Source organism: Melospiza melodia, chromosome 4, assembly GCF_035770615.1.
Source record: "Melospiza melodia melodia isolate bMelMel2 chromosome 4, bMelMel2.pri, whole genome shotgun sequence".
NCBI classification, from domain to species: Eukaryota; Metazoa; Chordata; class Aves; order Passeriformes; family Passerellidae; genus Melospiza; species Melospiza melodia.
The window spans coordinates 59602376-59622417 of NC_086197.1; the positions used below are offsets into that span (position 1 = coordinate 59602376).

At 40.0% G+C, this 20042-nt stretch overlaps 1 protein-coding gene across 1 annotated transcript; it reads right to left on the reverse strand.

Annotated features, from left to right (window-relative positions):
* Positions 1-2556: 2556 nt before the first annotated feature.
* Positions 2557-20024, reverse strand: METAP2 (methionyl aminopeptidase 2). Its single transcript, XM_063154866.1, has 11 exons — positions 19854-20024; positions 18943-19044; positions 15497-15562; positions 15030-15132; positions 9642-9803; positions 7793-7974; positions 7613-7707; positions 7431-7527; positions 6797-6900; positions 4466-4581; positions 2557-3350 (listed from the first exon to the last, which is right to left on the reverse strand). Exons 1-11 carry the CDS (start codon positions 20008-20010, stop codon positions 3098-3100), a joined length of 1437 nt encoding a protein of 478 aa, XP_063010936.1. The 5' UTR covers positions 20011-20024; the 3' UTR covers positions 2557-3097.
* Between the last annotated feature and the right edge of the window lie 18 nt (positions 20025-20042).

Here is a 20042-nt window from a genome sequence, read left to right on the forward strand (position 1 = left end):
GCTTTTGGCAAGCTACATGGTCTTTATCTCTAAACACACCTTTGTGAAAGTGTTTGAACTGAGGAAAAGACACTGCCCACCTCCCATTCTGGACAGCTGCCTGATGTTCCACAGAGGACTGAGTACCAACAGTGCATAATCCTGGGAAATAAATAACAGTGAGAAGCCTTCTTTTCTTTTTTTTTTTTTTTTTTGGAAGTAGGATTTGGCAAAATTCCTCTATCTCCACCAACACCAGCTGTGAAAATCAAATTCCAGTTATGTTTACACATCCCATCATTAAGTTTGCATACCATCTTACTGTGTTTTGGTACTGTTCTGAAAGTATTTTGATACACTGCAGCAAACATGCCACAAGCACACAGAAAGACACAGCAGTTTTCTTGCTGGAACAGGAACTCCACATGCCTCTCCACACGCTCTACTTCAGCCTCCTCTTTAAAATGCTGTGGTTATACTCACCCAGCTGTGTCTGCTGTACCCAGCAGCCCTGTCTTACCCACATCTAAGAGGAGAAGCATGGTAGTTGAGTCTAAAATTAGGAAAATCTTAGGCCATGCCTTCATCAAAAGGACACATCACTCAAGGTACACTGCACATACTCTAATGTATGTACAGGAAACAAGACCCCATCTTCTGGGTGTTTGACAACAGACCTCAACATCTGGCTCAAAAGTCTTTTGGTTAACTTTTGTTTTTTGTCTTTTGGTAAAATTTTGATTTTGTCAAGTGACAAGAGCATGGTTCACTTACCAGACAGCATGGCCAGGACGTTTAACACTTACAGCAGCAGGAGAAGGCAGCCAGAAGAGCACGAGAGCAGTAGGAAATTTATTTATTTTAAGGAGACAGAAATAGGGCTTGCCTTTTATATGGCAGGCAGGAGGATGGAGGAGGGCCAGCAGCACAGGACGCTTGTATGCAGAAACACCCAGTGAAACTTATGGGCAAGTCATCACGCTCTGCAAGTCTTTTTCTGAGTCATTTCTACTTCAACTTGTTACACATGATGATCAGCTTCTACATGTGAACTAACAAACAGCCAGCAAATTAAAAAGTTAAAAGAGGCCATAGTCCAAACTAGCTCTGCTAGTCCAGGTAAAAAATCCCAAAAACAAAGGAAAGAAAATACATAACTGATTTGTAAAACCAAATGCTTTTAAAGTTACTATCAGTGAAGTTAAGCCTTAAGCTGTAGAAACAATACCAAGTCACACTGAGCTACTAATAACCAGGCACCTTCTAGAGAGAAAAGTCTGGAAACTGCCAATAAGCAGGCAAGAACTAAACCAGATTTCTCTTGTTTCCAGCGGACTTTGTACAAAAACAGGTGAGCTGGAAGGCAGCCAGGTTACAGGAACCTGCTCATGTCACATCGAGAAGTGCAGAAGAGCATAGTCTTGTTAGCATCAATAAAAATAGCAGCAGCAATGTACCCAGCACAGATTCTTTCAAGCGCCAGCTTTCACTTTGCAATGCACAAGCACCCACACTAGCTACTGTTTCTTGGGAAGCTGAGACACAAACACACAGCTGCATAAATTAAAATTCATTGCTGGGATGCCAAGGTTCCCAAACAGCAACAGCAGAAATAAATACACATTTCAGTGTCCCATTTCATCCATTTCTGCAAGTTTAAACAGTACTGAATTTGAACAATACTTGTAATTGGGGTAAAAACCCCACCAGTGTCTATTATTTTTAAACTGTAGGCAGTACATGACACTGCTCCCCTCTAAATTGCAGCTCACATAATCAGGTATGAAAGGACAAAAATGCAGCTTTTACCTAAAGACAGAGGAGAAAATAACTGATATTTTTAAGTTAATATGAACTCTTCTATAGAGACAGGCTGACTATAAAGGAGCAGGTGAAGTATCTGTTTTCCAAGCACTTATGTTTAAGGCACTGTTACTGACCTATTAATAGCTGTCATTTTTATCACCAGTAACTACTGATAATTTTAATATGCAAATAATGAGGTAAAGATACAGCATTGGAAGACACATTGCATGTAGGGCTGCAGAGCCATGGGATTTAGTTTACCTTTACAAATGAGATTCAACAGTCAGATTTCACTGCAGCAGGAAGTCAATGACTTTTTATGTCAAGGAAACATCAAATACTCCAGATTATTTTGCCTGCATGAAGTAACTCTTAACACCCAAAACTAAATTGTTTTCCTTGTCCCCACCACTTGTGCAATCAAATGTGAACTGTAAAAGGACAGGAAATCACATGAAATTTGACTCTGTGCAAGAGGGTATGCCAATGGCAAGGATTCTGTAGGCACATACACTAAAACTGAGTTAACTTCAGCCCAAAGCTGCATCTTGATGCCACCAGCAGCAGAGACCACCAGCTGCATTAATAGAGCTGAAGTCTAAACTAGACTAGCACACTCAAAACCCTTACCACACACCTTTACTGTAGTTGTCACATTTTGTCCTGTAAAGTGTTGATGACTTCTTGCCCTGTATCCCAGTACTGACAAGACTATTTAAACAAGCATGAAAGGCCAAGTTTCATATGAAGGGCAAGACAAGAAATGGCAAATCAAGTTTGCAAAATATTTAATAGAGCAGTTTCCCAGTGGACTCCTGACCAGAATCATAACCAGACTTCTAAAAATTATATATATTTTCAGATTTGAAAATTTATCTTTATTTTTTACAAAATGGATTCCAGGAAGTTTAAAAGGCAATATCATAGAGGACTGGGGCGCAGAAATCAGGTGTAGTCATTCAAAGCATTCAAGTAGGAATATGGTCATATAAATATTTGAAAAGCATCTTTTATCATAAATGTTCAGAACAAAATGGATAACTCATTCCAAACTAAAAATTGAGCTTTATAGCACGTATTTCCCTGAACAGAAAAAATAAGTAACTTTTGAAATATTTCTAAAGGCCTGAAAGCTTTTTTTTCCATGGTTAGTTACAATTAGAAGACTTGCCTTAGATTAAATTCCTTCCTTTCCAAATACGGAAAGTTTTAACATCGGTCCACCGTTCAAACAGACAACGTGTTGCAAATGAATTCTGGCAGAGCATGTTCCAAGACAGCCTGGACACAAAGGTGCTGAGGTGGCTCTGAGTCAGTAGTCGTCGCCCCTGCTGACGACCTCCTTGCAGGTGGGGCGCAGCAGGATGGTGTGCTCGAACTGCGCCGTGTAGGAGCCCTTGATGTCGCACAGGGGCGGGTAGGGATCCACGATGCCCAGGTCGCACAGGTTCTTCAGCGCCATCAGGTACTTGCTCTCCCCCAGGCGATCCAGCCACCGCCGGCAGAAGGCAAGAGTACCAAAGTTTTCGTTGATAACGTTCAGCAAGTGCTTCGCTCTTGGAAGCCTTGGAGGGAGAAAACCAAACAAGAACGTGTTGGAGAATTCAGAGATATCACCAGCATGCACTCGCTACAGAAACAGTGCACACCAACTAAGAATAAGGTTAGACTGCAAGGTCTTTTCAGAGTGCCTAGACTTGGGATGTCTCTCTACATCAGTCCCATGTTCTCTTTAGAAAATGAAGTGCGCTCTCCTCCTGCAAATAGATATCCTTCAAAACAGACTGTGAACCTATCTGCAAGCTAAACTAAACACAGGGACAGAAATCTCTCTCTTAAAAAATAAAAGGACATTTTATTTTATAAAGAAAAACAGAATTCTTCCTGATTCAGAGTGGTCAGTCACCTGAACTAATTTTGGAAGAAGCTTGGTGGTTTAAAATGCTGAGTTTTCACTTCTGAAGTAAATACTCAGTAAGCTTTTTATTCATATTTTTTTACAATTTACAGACATAAAAAATATATATATTTATAGATCTTCTAAAAACTAAGCTTAGTTGCAGTCAAGCAGTTCCTTTGCGATCTTTAGTCTAATTCCTCCTATCCTCTCTCACACTCCTGGTATGTGCAATGGAAAAGCATGTCTGCCCGCTACGTTTCTGACCAGTGGTCTTTGTTTCAGAAAATATGTTGCACTCCTACAAATGCCAAAATGCAAACTCAGTGAAATTAAAAATGAGGAATTTCTTCTTTTTACAGCTATACACTAAAACAAAAACTCAAAACTCTCAAAATATCCATAAAATAAAACAGATGGCACAAATAGCTTAATAGATTCTGGGAACAGCAGCAAGACAAAGATTGTGACACACAATCACAGTACAGATACTGACTAAAAAAACCCACTATACATTTAATACACAGGTGAATGCACAAATATAATCTATATATTATGAATCATAAAAAAAATAATGGCAGGAAGATTGTATTCCCAAAACATATTTTCTCCATTTTCAGTTTCTTGGAAATAATTCTGTGTTATTCCACACTAACAATGAGAGTGTATTTTGTAACAATATTGCTAGTATTGCCAGCCTTAATTAGTGAAGAACATGCATTGTATCAAATTTGAATCCCAAGGGGGTGGTAGCTCTATCAAAATACACCAACAAAATCCAACCTTATTGGCACATGGCCGACATCAAAGTTCTTCATGTAATGAGAACACTCCATATCATCATGAACAACGCCTTTTCCTGTGCTACCAAAGGTTTCTATGGCATACACTTCACCTTCCTAAGGAGAGAAAAAAGGAACATGGTGCAATAGGAAAATGTGACATTGTGTCATTGTGATAGAACATTTCAGTATTACACTTCTGAACACGAGTCATTAAATGGGAATAGATTCAGTTGTCAAATCAATGTAGAAGAAAATTCAGCATGGACATTTCACACATTAGAGTTACAACTACCATCAACTATTTACATTAGTAGCATTTTATTTCAAGCCAGAAGCATCAGCATGTCTCTAGTCACAATTTCTCAAAGTCCTTGCAGTTAAAACATTGTCAAGGCATACATCTAACACAGCTAAGAGACTACTTTTACTACCTGGAAGTACTTCTGTGCTATTCAGGTATAAGTCCTAGGATACATATAGTTTAGACATAGCAAATAGATGTTGATTACTGGCACATACTGCCCAATTCCTGCAAGAATTTTCTGGTAACAGGTGCTAGTATATACCCTTAACCTGCTCATTTTCATTCCACAAGATGAATTTCTTGAAGAAATGAAGGTGATACATATATATCTGCAAGGGCATTATCAAAATTCTAGCCAAGAACATATTGAAATGCCATTATACAAACTCATTTCTGCCAAGTGCATTCACACATCCTTAACAGCAGGACTATGACAGGGACTTAACAAGCCATGGCATCAAACACTGATGGACACTATGAGTTCACTGTGTATTTTATTAAGCTGCTTTTAAAGTCAGCAGCCCAGAATGAGAAGCCGTATGAAAAGCAGTAACAGGCTACAAATTCAAGACAAACTTTTGAAGTTGTCCCTGAATATTCAACTGACTCATTTAAAAAACCAACCCTCAAAAAGCCCCAAACAATGTTGCCACAAGATTCACTTAAAACCCCCTTTTTCTGAATAAGGATCATCAGAGGCTCTGTTAGTCACAAAAAACTCCCTGGATTGCAGTTTGATACTATAATTAGCACAGTACAGCAAGACCTTGGCTATGCTTCACATTCTTCATTGTCAACCTCACCGTACTTAACGATGTGGAATTGTGTCCTAAGTAACCTACAGAGGCTGAAGAAATTAGAAAAAGTCTTCTCCCCAAAGCCAAGCCATTAACTAAGTCAAACTAAGAAGAACACACAAGTTTTTCTATCTTCCTTTTCCAATACTCTTAATCCCTTTGCACAGTCTTATAGATAAGATAATTTAAACTTTGTCTTTTTGTGCACATCATAGGTAAACAACTATGATACAAGTTTTGGGTGATGAGAGTGAGCCTACCCCAAAAAACAATCCTGTCCAGACCACACTTGTGCCTATTCAGCTCTGACAAGCCTTATCTATCCTGACAGACTTACTGGTGATCATTAGCGATGAAGCTTAGAATAAAATTAAAAGCATCTTGTCTCATCACCCATCTTTTAAATCTTATCTTATGAGAACAAGAGCTTCAGTGACAATGATGGCTAAATCTCAGGCTCCATGTTTGAATACTGCCTTCCCAACTGGTACTGTGTCACATCATGTACAGCCACTGCCCTTTCCCTGCTCCAGAACACTACCCAAACAACATCTTTGAACTAGCCTCTCACATTAACTACAAATACACTTAATTACTTTGTATCTGCAGAGAAAAACTACATTGGAAGCTTTTCAAGAAAAATACTCTACTAACAGTACTCACAAAAAGTTATCCAAAACTACACTTCAGATGTGTTCATCAAGAATTACCTGACTGAGAGAAGATTTCATTAGAAAAGAAACAAACAAGGAGTATGAATGACCTGCAAGTCATTCAGGAAAACTCTCATTTCCTGAATTCCAGTTCACCCCTAAATGTGAATTCCTTTTCATGTTGCTTTTCTTTTCATGAACGTTCCTAATGCAACATTCCAACACTCCATTAATAACATATACACACAGAGACATAAATATGTAGGAGTTTTAGTAAGGATTACTGTGGCATTCAGATTTCAACAGTGGTGGGTTTCTTTTGGTTTGTTTTTTAAATAGCAGTGTTCCAAGGCTTCAGTTTCAGGAAGTGTTAGATACCTGAACACTCCAGGGCTAAAATGAAGAAGGCGCTGAGACAGAACTACTCCTGTACAGGAGCATTACACATTACAGCACTTACTCCACTGCAATTATTCACCAGAATGACAAAAACTACAAATGAGAAGTGCACAGAAATAGTATTCTTGCAATGATACTGGGGAAATTTAACAGAAGGAATAAAGAACTCAACTGACCTCCATTCTTGTGGCTTCTCCTCCTTTCACAATGGGTACTGTTTTTCCTGCATGTATCCTATAGGGCCCAATGGAGTGTCCGTTCAAATTGCGGATTGGCTTCACTTTGGAAGAGAACATGAATATTACAGGCAATTTCCTAACAAATGGTGAACCCTTTAGGGCAATTTGGTTTGTTATCCCATATTCAAAGTGCAATAGTGAGTCATCATAGTGCACAGGAACCAAACACAGAACTATCCACTATCTTGTACAAAAACCAGCCAAAACACAGGATAGTTTTGTAGGCTTTAGCAAGGCTTCATTATTAAAGAGCAGCAACTCCAACAGTAATAAAAGCTTATTAATAAGCCAAACAGCAAGTATCAAATTATCTGTACAGTTCAAAACTGCTGTTTAGCATTCATCTTATCATCTTATCTGTTAAGAGATGCAATACTTGGAAGTATAAGCCAAGAACGTTTCTCCAAAGGAAAGGCAAGCCAGCCATAAACATGTATTTATGCAAGACCCACACCATACTTCTAGCAGAAAAGTCTTTTCAATATCCTATGTTGAAATCAATATTTATACAAACTGATATACAGATTCACACTTCTAAAACAACTATCCCTATATGAAGAAAATAACTTGCCTTGGTATGTTTTGCCATCAATTTCAACTTCATAAGACTCCATAACTTCTTGTATGGCCTCTCCCACATCACAGAGACGTACATCTATTCCAGCACACTGAAAAGAAATGCAAATATAAAGGGAAAAGAATCACAACATTTACTGAAAAAGTCTTTGTAAATTACTTACATAAAGATCATACCTTTATTCCAGTATTTGTGGCATCCTTTACAGCTTGTAATAGTCTGTCATATTTTGGATTGAACGTGACTGTAAAAGCACAGTCAATAATTCGACCTGAAATCAGCAGAAGTTAAGTTAGCTCCACAGTATTTGCACCGAAGAACATTCTCAAAGTTTTAATTAATAAATGAAAACTAACCACTAATATGTGTTCCAAAATCTATTTTGCAAATATCATTGTATTGCAGGACTGTTGGATCTCCAGCATTGGGAGTGTAGTGGGCAGCACAATTATTCAGAGAACACCCCGTAGGAAATGCAAGACCTGCATTTAAACCATTTTCCTTTATCAGCTTACGTGAGCAGTCTTCTAGTTTTTCACTGAAAGGCAGAGGGGAGGGAGAAGAAAAAAAGAATAGGACAGTTGTTATTAGTATTTCTTATGACTACTTCAAATAAATCAATGCAAGAACAAAACCTCAGAAAAATATTAAAGCAAATGTTTTTATATCAAAATAACTATTTGTATGCTAAGTAGACAGACAACTCTAGGCTGAAAAACATAGGCACAACACAACAATCTTCAGCTCTTTGTGTTGTTTCCTCTACCCTTTCTTAGGCAAAAATGAGCCCTTCTCTATTGTTTTTAATTTAAGTTTAAAATATTTATCCTTACAAGGTACATTTAACCAATTCTTCCTGAACAGCAGAGGTTAGACAACCAAAGTTTAGGCAAATTAAATGCATTCTTTATAATTACTGTGATTTAAAAGGTGGTGGGAAAAAGGAGGTAAAGCCTCTTATTTATTAAAAAACTGATTACAAAAGGACTTTTTTTAAAAAACTGAGTGCTAACTATGATAAAATAAAACCGTGTGAGACTAGCCTTTGTTTTTTGGTTTTGTCTAACCTCAAGATGCTAGCTACTGCAAATCCACAAATATACATCCAACGGTGCGTTCTCCTTCAGTGTCAGTGAATGAGGTAAACTGCAGCTCACTGCAGTGCACCAAACTCTGATTTTAAGAAAGCCAGAGAAATATGAAAAAAGAGAGCATATTTTAATCAGCAAGGCCCCACAGTCTGAGGTACTTTAGCAAGAACAGTCATGTTTTGAAGAAATGTGTGCTTAGAACATCCAAACTGTATAATTCACTAAAACAGATTTGTTTCACCCAGACCAGTGAGCTGCCTTTCTTCTACTTTCCCTCATGGCATATTATGTCTTTCTTTATCCTTGCACAGTTACCTTGGGGATCAGCTCTCATTAGCTTTCTTACTATCCTACTCTTGTCAGCACAGTCCTCAGTCACACCAGGCTGAAAGCACCTGATTTTGGAAGCTAAACTGTTCTGGATCAGTGCAGTACTTGGACAGTAGACATTCAATCTAGATAAACTGAAGGACAGAAAAAGTAATAGTTGGAAGAGTCACAAAAATCAGTCCAGGCTAATTCTTTCTTTAAACTTAATCAAATTCACATTCATCCGAATCCATTTGCTCAGTTATTTCTTACTAACTGAGAATAATAAAAACCCCACTGTGCTTCCACCAGAAACAGCAGTCAGTCAAAGAAGACTAAACACAGTCCAAACCTTCCTGCCCTGGACTGATTACACAGCCATGCTGGTTTTATGCCTCCTCTCCTTGCCCAGTCCCCAGCACAGACTGCACCTCATGTCCACATGCCATTTCATGACAATTCTGGCAAGCAGCAGCAGTGCTGCTATTGCTGCTTCTCCCAGCACTGCTGCAGAGTAGCAAAGGCACTGAAAACTAAATGAAGCACATAATCAAAATGAACATCATGGAAAGCTTTGTTTAAAATTCAGTATAATCCCAGGCCCTGTAAAGCTGCACAAGCTAAAAATGCAAGAAGAAGCTTAAAGGAAATAATTGGCAACAGTGGTTGTGTACTTCAAACACAAATCTCCTCAACATTCATTACACAGTGAATTAAGCACAAAAAACTGAGGCTAAATTTCTCCCTCTCTGGAAAATGAAGAAAAATCTACAGCACAGGTCTTCTAGAAGATGTGTGTCCTTACCAGATTTCTATCATTGTCATTCCAGGTTTTATCCAGCTCATAACATATTTCCTCACTTGTCTGTGTGCCTCTGCAGCCTCCCGAAAATCATTCCAGATTTCCTCACTGGCTTGGTCTAGTGCTTTCTTTTCTTCACTAGTTGTTCTCCAAGCAGCAGTTCGCCTTGAAAATAAAGGAAATGTTTCAAACAAGTTACTGTAATCACAGCAGTCATTACAACTTCTGTCTAAAGCCTGCAAAGTGTTTATTAACCAGTCAGGTCTACATTCCCCTGTGTAAGAAAAGATCCTGATTTATACAATTTTCAGAATAAAGGAAGCCTATTAAAAAAAAAAAAAAATAAAAAATCTATCAGTACCACAGACTAACAGCTGTGCAAGGCAGTAACATCCTACCAAAGGCCCAGACAAGCAGGGTGCTTGAAGGATGCCCAAGTTTTCCAAGACACAGAACAGGCGTACAAAATTCATAGTAATACCTGCAAGTCCACCTTAAGTTCAGCAGGGCAAAAAACTGCATCAGGCTCTACTCATGCAAAAAGTTTATTTTTTTAACAATCTTATTCATTCAGACAGCATTGTTCCTGTATAGAGATGAACCTCAGCACTGTGGTGTGGCTGCTTGGCCCAGAAACTGCTGCTGACACAGACAATAAGCATCTTCAAAATTTAAGAGCTTGCAGTTCCAGTATTATTTTCAGTCACGCTCAGAATATTTAAGTAATAACACCTAACACAGTGCATGGTAAGTATGACACAGGCCAGAATGTTACTTTCTAAATGGGCTGGATGGTGAATTAACATTTGTTATGGGAAAGCACCACTCATTGTGGCTCTTTGGTAGGCTCACAGAACAAAGACAGAAATAGTTTTTAATACAGGATTAAGTATAAGATTAGCTTTGAATATATTTTGTATTATGCAAAAATCCAACGTGACTAAGGTTCCATGAAAGCAAACAAACAAAAACATAATTAAAGTACTCCAATAACTGTCAGAACTTAGCTAGAAGACTACTCTGACTACAAAGTAGAGATAACCCTTCAAATGGTGCAGCTGTAGCCACACAATAGTGCAAAAAACCCTAGTGATGACTCAAAGAACTCTGTACATGCTATGCCAGACAAAAAGTACTAGAACAATACACTGCTACACATGCTAGCAGGTGGGTCTTCAAAGAAAATGGGTGGTGGAAAAGATGGACCAAAGATGCTGAAATACACTGATTTTCAAATTTAGAAATTAATGCAAATGAGTTGATTTTAAGCAAACAACTGAGTACACAGAGTGTAAAGGATTAGCTTTTGAAATCCAAAGGTGTAGCTTTTTACCTGTTTCACAGACACGTATCTTAGCTCCACTCTGAGTTTCCCTTACAGCCAAGAAACTGGTACAAGTGAACCAAGGGACTATGCCCTTGAGTTTTCCTGCATTTTGAACTAAGAATATATACTTATATACAGATTTATAAATATATATACTTATACTGAGTATTTCAGTATAATAGTTGAAAAGATAAAGGAGGATAACAGGCTATTCCATTAATCTTTCTCAGAGGACACAAAATATTTTGAGACCCTTTTGCTTGTTTCCATTGAACTTTCTGCTTCTTTTCAGATAAAAGTGTAAAGCAGAAATCCCACATTTACCTTTCTGAGCAGTTTTCTTGCTCCAGTAGCAAGCATCACACATACTACTCCTACAATTTGCCTCAATCCAGCAAATACCAAGAAAAGAAAGCAACGTGCTGTAAAACCTGGGCTCCTGCCAGCACAGTAGTCACTGAAGATGGAAAAGGTGCACTGCAGAAAAACACTGGGGACAGAGACTCAAAGATCCTTTCAGACTGTTCTGGATTCCAGCAGCGAACACCCCTTGGTAGCAAGAATTGCTGACAGAGTCTGGGCAGCTGCTCTGCCATCTGTCACAGACTGGAGTGCAACTCCAGCAAACTGGCAGGAAGCCATCCTCACTCTGTCTTACTGTATTTCAGCATATTGTCACTTCACACGAGTCAAGCGGGGGACAGAACTGCCTCTACGTGTAAAGACACTGTAGCAGACCCAAAGCATTGTGCTGGAAAAGCTGCACTACTGCCACCTGGGAGCTCAGCAAGGGAGGCAACAAGAACTTCTGCTAGGGCCTAAGCACTTCAGGACACATGAAAAATCCGCTGGTCAGATGAAGGCCTCATGCCAAACACAAGTCCTCCCACAGGTACATGAGCTAACACAGGTACATGAGCTAACAAGCTTTTTTTCCCCTAATGTGCTGCCTGTCACATGTCAGCTGAAGAAATTCAACTCTTGTCCAAACCATTTGATCCAGCTTTTTACTCCTGTTCACAGCCTGCAGGTTTCACCAGGACAAATCCTTACAGGATCACACTGTAATTTAGATTATAGTGATCAAAGAAATCCAGAAAAGCATTTCCTCAGATTATCTTCTCCCAGATAAAGCAGTCATGCTGGAGGGAAGGGATGCCATCCAGAGGGACCATTACAAGGTTGAGAGGTGGACCTGTGTGACCCTCATGACGTTCAACAAGGCCAAGTGCAAGGTTCTGCACCCTGTCCTGGGTCAGGACAATGCCCTCACAAACACAGGCTGGGTGAAGAATGGATTGAGAGCAGCTCTGAGGAGAAGGATTTGGGGATGTTGGTGGACAAGAAGCTCCACATGACCAAGCAATGTGCACTGACAGCCCAGAAAGCCAAATCACACACTGGGTTGCATCAAAAGCACCGTGGCCAGCAGGTCAAGGAAGGTGATTCTACCCCTCTACTGCGACCTCACCTGGAGTATTACATTCAGCTCTGGGGCCCCCAAGATAAGAAAGATGTGGAGCTGTTTCAGTGAGTGCAGAGAAGGGCCATGAAAATGATCATGGCTGTAAGCACCACTCCTGTGAAGACAGGCTGAGAATAGCTGGGGCCCTGCAGCCTGGAGAAGAGAAGGCTCTGGGGAGACCTCAGAGCACCTTCCAGAACCAGAAAGGGAGAGCTTTTTCCAAGGTCATAGAGTAACAAGACAAGAGGCCATGGCTATAAACTGAAAGATGGTAGGTTTAGATTAGAAGCTAGGAAGAATTCATTTACTGTGAGGGTGTTAAGGCACTGGAACAGGCTGCCCAGAGAAATTGTGGAAGGTGTCCCTGCCTATGGCAGGGGGGTTGGAACTAGCTCATCTTCAAGATACATTCCAAAGCAAACCAGTCAGTGACTCTGTAACAGCAAACAGGCAGAAACAAGTAGGCAGGGTCAAGAATTCCTGAATTCTACTTTAACAGAATTGGTGTACCATGAAATAGTGCTTATTTATTTTCTGCCCTCCCGGTTGTATCATTTCAAATTCCCACATCTGCAAGAAAAAACACAAGCTTCAAAAAAACCCAAAACAACCTCCCCCCCGCCAAACAACTGGAGATATAAAAATGTTAAACATGTTAGTCTGTTGTCTATGGAAGCATTGATTCTCTGCTATTATTTTTAGGCTGAAATTTGAATGACGCCCACTTCTAGCTGAACTTCTCACACAAAATACACAATTGTGGGTTGATGAGAGGTAACTTTAGAAAGCACATGACATTAACAGTTAAGAATAGAAGTGCAACTCTTAAAAAAATCAAAGGCAAAACCCTACTGACCTCAGCATGAATAAGACATGGCACAAAAATGCTCCACCAATACATAAAATGAAGGAATTACTCAGAATATGAAATGTCCTGGCATTAATGTCAGCTACTAATTTATGTAGTGGCTTATATTAGGAAATACTAAAGTAGCATAGCAAGATTTGAATATTTAAACTAGGAAGAAAACTAAGCACATATTTGCTTAAGCACATTACATGAGGAAACTATTTCAGGTTCCTTAGAAGCATATATTCTTCCTCCATAGCAGAACATCAGGCCCAGAAAAGACACCTCACTTAAATCCTGTTATGAAAGGAGGTTTGTTTTTATGGCTTTTGTCCTTTTTCTTTTCAGTAAAGAGTAGTTAAACCAGAGAAAATATTTTAATCTTCAACAGCTGAATATGTATTAGAGGTGTAAAAAGAGTGTGTAATTTGTTAATAAACTATGTACATGATGAAGTTGTTTATAATCTATTTTTCTGGTTTAAATCATATACTTATGAACGTGGCCCAGGTTAAATACTAAACTCTTAAACATTAAAGAATCACTCCTGGATCAGCCTGCCAGAACTACCCTGTGCAAGCACTTCATTAGCATGCTGATGAAATGCTGCTCTTGGAAATTGTGTTCAAACTAAAATAATGAAAAAGAAGAAGCTTCCTTGAAAGCAAATTTTCCTCTCATAAAAATGAAACCATATTATCTGAACACAATTTATAGGGGGTACTGGAAGCATTACCTCTCTTACTTATTTTACTTACATTCCATGAGAAATAGGCATTGAGTTTAAATAACCAATAAAAACAACATTCCAGAGTACTTTTATTCTGAAGTAAAAGTCGCTGAAATCTAGACAATGCTTTCAGACATACAAATATCTACCTACTCTCTCCCTTTGGTTTAAACTATTTTTTCAGAGCTTTGATACAATATTTCCTGGAAGTCTAAAAGTTTCCAGTAATACCTGGTCTTTTCATTCAAGTTTGCATACAATTCAAGCTAATTCTGTGCCATGCATCCTCTGTTTCCCCCAGGTAAAATGTGACCTTCCACAACACTTCACATAGGAAAAAAAATCAGGAAAACTCATTCAAGTTGGTATGTCTTAGTTTCTAACAATGCACAAAGAAATAGCAGTCACCAGTAAAAACATAAGGGTGCAGATCTCTGTTCCAGTGAGCCACTGGAAGCTGTTGGTTGTTTAGTGCAATTGCACGTTATTCCCACATCACTATGAGTTACAAAAACAGGTGAGGTTACAATAACTACATGTTAATTCCAAGAGAGAGAGGCAAAGTACAGAATATACCATGTAGGCTTTTAAATTAAATGGACAGATCGATATGTCTCTACCAAAAAATAAGTAGCAGAAAGTTGGCATCTCAATGGCCACAAAACTGCTGCATAATAGTGTCTCACCTCCCTGAATTTTAAACCTTCACTCACTTCTGATTCAGACAAAGTTTTTCTTACAAGCTGCCTGCTGAAAGTCTGTCAGCACCAAGGGTCTCAAGGGCCTCCTGCCTCACAGCAATTCTGCTCATACTGGCTGCACCTTAATTAAAAGGGTAGGGAAAGACAAACATGTCTGGCCTGAAGACTGGTATTCACCAAGTTCCTTGATAATCCAGTTAAAGAAAAAAAGGGCAAACCCCAAAGTACATTACTCATTTTGTCCATTTAGTTGCACATTAATATTTTTTTCAGCACATCAAAATGAAAGCATTTCTTCCTTAAGCTTAAAACACTCACCCATCTTGTGTTGGTGGATATTCACATTCTTCTCCCTTTGGGAATACATTGCTGGGAAACAGATCACATATTGGAATAGAAGGTGGATCTGTCTGGACCTTAGCTGTGGAGTACAGGGAAGTGTTACACGTGGGACTCTGGAAATACTAACTCTGGAAATACTAACCCTCTCATTTCAACCATAAAAGTTAAACTGCAGAAGTTATTTAAGATCTCCTTAACTGGCATCTGGGCTTCTACCAAGACAACATTGTATCACAATGCCCTCATATGACTTCATTTAGCCAATGCTGGAGGCCAACGAATGCCCTCAATGGCATTCAGGGACACCAGAAAAAGATAACTTGCCAGACTTAGCCTAAAAACACAAACTGGACCCTTCAATTTTTTTCAGCTGCAAGACCAGCACTTGCACACACTTAATACCAAATATTCACATAGTCTGTATTTTTGTGCTTGATACCTACGTCCTTTCTTCTTTTTCTTCTTCTTCTTCTTTTTCCCAGTTGCACCATCTCCTTCACCATCTCCATCTATAGGAAAGAAAGTGCTCAGCTGAACACAAAATAATCTTAAAAGAATCTATGTTTGAATAGAACACAACAACATCTGGACTATCTGGAAACACTTCTCTTACAGCAGAATTTAATGGATTAAAAGACAACATCCAGAAGCTGCCACCAAACCATCCGCATTTTCAGTCCCTACACCAAACACAGACCTAAGAAAATAGTTTTGAAAGTTGACAACAAACATATCACCAAACAGAGGAAAAAAGAGAGCTCAGGTAAAGTGTTTTCAGAAAGTCCTACCTCATATTCCTCTGCTCTCAATTCAGGCAAATAGATGCATGGAATTGTTAAAGGACACTGTATTAGACACAACAGCTAACAAAAAGCTAGAAACTACTGCTTCCACCCCATCTTCTGATCCTCAGCTACAAGAACTTACTCTATCTGGAAAGGTAAAGACCCCAGAGAAGTAAAGATGCCAGCACTCTAGGCCAGGGTAAATTGAATCTTGAGATAACAGGGAAGGTCACAAACACCACTCTCAGCAAAAGCACTGAATGTGTGAGGTACAAGGTGGTGAAACACTGGAACAGGCTTCCCAGAGAGGTGAAGATGCCCCATCCCTGCAAATAGTCAGGGTCAGGCTGAATGGAGCTTTGGGCAACGTGATCTGCCTGAAGATCACTGCAGGGCCTTGGACCAGAGGACCTTTAGAGGTGCCTCCAACCCAAAACATTCTATGAATCCATTCCAGTGGGAGGTTTCCAGGGAGCACAGCAGGTAAGCACCAAGAATCAGCCACACCAATTACAGCCACATCTGGGAGGTAACAACAACCCTGCAGACTTCACATTTGGCAACATCTAATCCCTACTTACTTCATACTCAGTACTTAGGTGCCATCAGCTGCCTAAACCTTCTGGTGCTAACCACAAATTCTTTTCAAAGCAGACAAGTACTACTCATCTACATATAGAACATTTTCAACTGCAGCAAGAAGTAAAATTAAAAGAACTTCTAGAATCAAGTCAGAGCATTCCATTTTGAGTCTATTTATCCAGAAGCTTGTACTTAAAAACCAAACCAAAACACTGACCAGCTGCTCCAGTCACTAGATTTCAAGCCTCTCATGATGGTCAATATCATCAGCAATTCTATGCCATGGTGAGTGCTGGAATTCTGCAGCTGGGGCAAATTTCAGTAGTGTCACTCCTGCCCCTCCAGCTCATTTTGGCATTAAGCATTTTAATTTAAGTTTCTGTAACAAACTGCAAATATAAATACTTTGTATCTATAACACGGTCCCAACCTACCAGATTCTTCATCAATCTGTATTTCATAGGCAACCAAAAATCCTTATCAGTGCATATAAATTTCTTTAAAATGTGATAACTTTGTCACATTTGTCCTGACCTTGAGCAATGCCCAAACCATTCATAAAGAAATTAATTAGGCATACTCCAGTTCATTCACCAAGAGATTTCTGGATTATTTTTTCAAAGGCTAGGCCTAAACTGAAGAGAAAAAAAAAACCCCAGCATTTCTTAAATATTGCTGCTGTTGGTATCTGGGTATTGTAGCTCTTTCATACATCACTGCACGTGAAACTGCCAACTGTGAGCCAAAGCAGCCCTGCCTATGCTTTCATGTCCTTGAAGGCTGCTGCAGACTAACTGTGCTGCCAGAAACAGAACTACTGCATCTACCAACACTGTTTGTCTTCAGCTTACTTAGCTGCTAAGGAAAATAAATTGTCACCAGAAAAGCAATTTCAGGTCTTTGTGAAACAGAACTCCAACCTTATATCATTTTGGTATAGCCATTTAATAACTTTGCACAGTATCATGCAAAAATGTTACATATCAGCATATTTTAATATGGCCAGGGAAATCCAAAGAGCACTTGCTAATCTCCCCTAGAGTTCAAAAGTTAGTCTCCTTTTTGAGGCCACAGGCTTATCAAGAGGAAAAAAATAAATGGCAAAAGGGAGTAGGTATTTTATTGACTTTAATCTAATGCAGCATGTCTTATAGAAACAATTCTGAAACTACACAATTAAGATGGCAAATAGTGACAACCAATACAGGCAAGAACACCCCTGTCTCCAAAACACTTCAATTAGTTATAATTTTCCTGCAAAAGCATCAGTTTTACTAAAAACACATCCAAGTCTAATATGTGGGAAAAAAAAGAGATTATTAATTCAGTCATAGCATCACTTCATTGTTTTATGCTTTCTAATACTGTAACACAATTACTAATACTGTAAAGAGGCTAGGAGAGCAGAGCATTTGATCTGCAACCAGCACTGTTATTTCTTCCAAGACAGAACTCTAACTATTCTCATGATTTCAAAGATTTCTTTCCACTGCATACAGTTTTCACCACCCTCCTCAATACTTCTTCCTGAAGTTGCAATGATGGCAAAGCACATACTGCATTCATTTCAACTCCACAAAACAAGCCATAAGAACAGATTGCTATGCAAGGTACCTGCACTAAACTTGATGCTGCAGATTGGTAATGGTCAAAGATAAATTTGTTACTTAATATGTCTCAGCACTCTGATTGAATGTTTTAAAACCTCCATTCCCAATTCATTAAAATGACATTCTGGAAGGACAAATTCCAGCAAGTGAACTAAGAAGATTTCTAAGCAGACTGCTCAAAGTGTTGAGCCAACTTTATATGCTAATTCAGAAAAATGAAACTAAATTACCACTTTAAGAAATGTGCTTTCTGAAACATCCATTTCTGTAGAGAACCATCCATCAAACCAAAGGAAATACAGCACCTTAACTGGATCTCCCTACAGAAAAGATGGACTTGGTCTGGATTTCAGTAGAGACACTTTCAAGGTTCTGGTTTAGAAAATCAGCTACACAGCACAAGCAACATACAAAGTGTGTGTCTTGCTTATGTATTCATTTTCTCCCAAATTCAATTTCAAGGAAAAATTATAATTCCAGATGAGCAGGTTTCAAGTCACTGGTAAAGACTGTAAAACCTATTAATTAAAATGCTCCCTTGAAATTTTCTCTGTATGTTTCAAGCCAAGAATAAGAGACATAATTTGGGACATAAATGTCTACTGGCTGTGGTAATGCAAGTGAGAATGATTTATAGCTTACCTTATCTCAAACTAAACACTGCCCTTCAGCAGGTAGATCCTTGAAAACACAAACTTTAACAAAGCCTGTATTGCTGTTACTTTTATATGTACACCTGTGTGACAGCAAAACCATTGACAAAAAGTAGAAACTATAGATAATTGCATCTCACCTCTCTAAAAACAAACCCAACCAAAATCAAACCAAGACATCTGTAAACAGTCTGTTAAAAGGGAGTCTTGGAAGAAGCTGAAACTGGAAATGTTAAAAGAAAATAGAAGTTATACTTGCCATCATCATCATCATCTTTTTCTTTCTCCTCCAGGGCTTGCTTGTCCAATTGTTTTGCTACATCATCAAGAGCACCTTCCATTTCTTTATCAGTTTCTTGTCCTGTTTGTAAAGTTAAAGTATGACTTACTGTAAAACATCAGCTCCATGTTAGTAACCAAGAGCCCCCAAAGCTTTATAAAAACATTATGTTGTACTCAGCCCACAGACACCTGAGCACCCAATGCCTTTTTGTGTCTTAAAGCAGCCCCAAAGTGTAAGGCTGTAGAACAGCACAGTGACAGGTGCTGTTAATGAAACCTGCATATAAAGGTAGATTAGCCTGACACTTCTGATTACTTTTTTCTGCCACGGTAACTAATTCTTCTTCCCATAGCAGCAGCCTGCTCTGGTGAGATAATATGGGCGTGAGGTAGATAATTATAAACGCACAGCACGATCATGGCTAACTGATGGCCTGCTAAAACAACCCAAACCATCGCGCCTTTACGCTATTTGCCCAGACTTGCTCCAGCTCTCCCCGAGAACTTGGGAGGGGTGCAGAGCCTCCATCAGGCGGGATGACTTTTACAGCGGCAGTCCTACACCTTTCTCCCCTCGGGGCAGAGGAGAGGGCGAGGGAAGCGGTGCCTTCTCTTGCGCACATCGGAGCGGGGAGGACACTCCGGGCATGCTCCGGGCACCGCCAGCCCCTGCGAGCCGCGGGGATCCCCCTCAGCCCACATCGCCGCCAGGGGCCGGGACAGCGGCCTCGGCGGTGCCCTGCACTCGCACGCCGGGACCCTTGAGCCCGCCGGGATCCCAGAGCCCCCGCGCCCGCGCACAGCCGCGCCCGCTTCCCGGCGTGCGGCCGAGGCCCCTCACGCCGCCCAGCCCGTCAGCGCGGGGTCGCGGCGCAGCCCGGCCCCTACCCGCAGGGCCCGCTCTGCCCTTCTTCTTCTTCTTGCGCTTCTTCTTGGCGCCATCGTCGGCGCCGAGCCCGGCCGCGCCGTCCCTGTCCTCGGGCTCGGGGGGCAGCTCGCCGTTCAGGTGCTGCTCCTGCTCCTCCGCCCGCCCCACGCCCGCCATGTCGCCGCGGCCGCGCCGCCTCGCGCGCACGC

What these genes read in the sequence shown, in the direction of transcription:
- METAP2 (XM_063154866.1), bottom strand. Translation starts at nt 20,010, where the DNA reads ATGGCGGGCGTGGGGCGGGCGGAGGAGCAGGAGCAGCACCTGAACGGC. An exon ending in GGGCAGAGCGGGCCCTGCGG is followed by an intron (nt 19,045 to 19,853) that starts GTAGGGGCCGGG and finishes CTTTACAAACAG; the next exon opens with GACAAGAAACTGATAAAGAA. An exon ending in TTTTGGAACACATATTAGTG is followed by an intron (nt 7,708 to 7,792) that starts GTTAGTTTTCAT and finishes TGCTGATTTCAG; the next exon opens with GTCGAATTATTGACTGTGCT.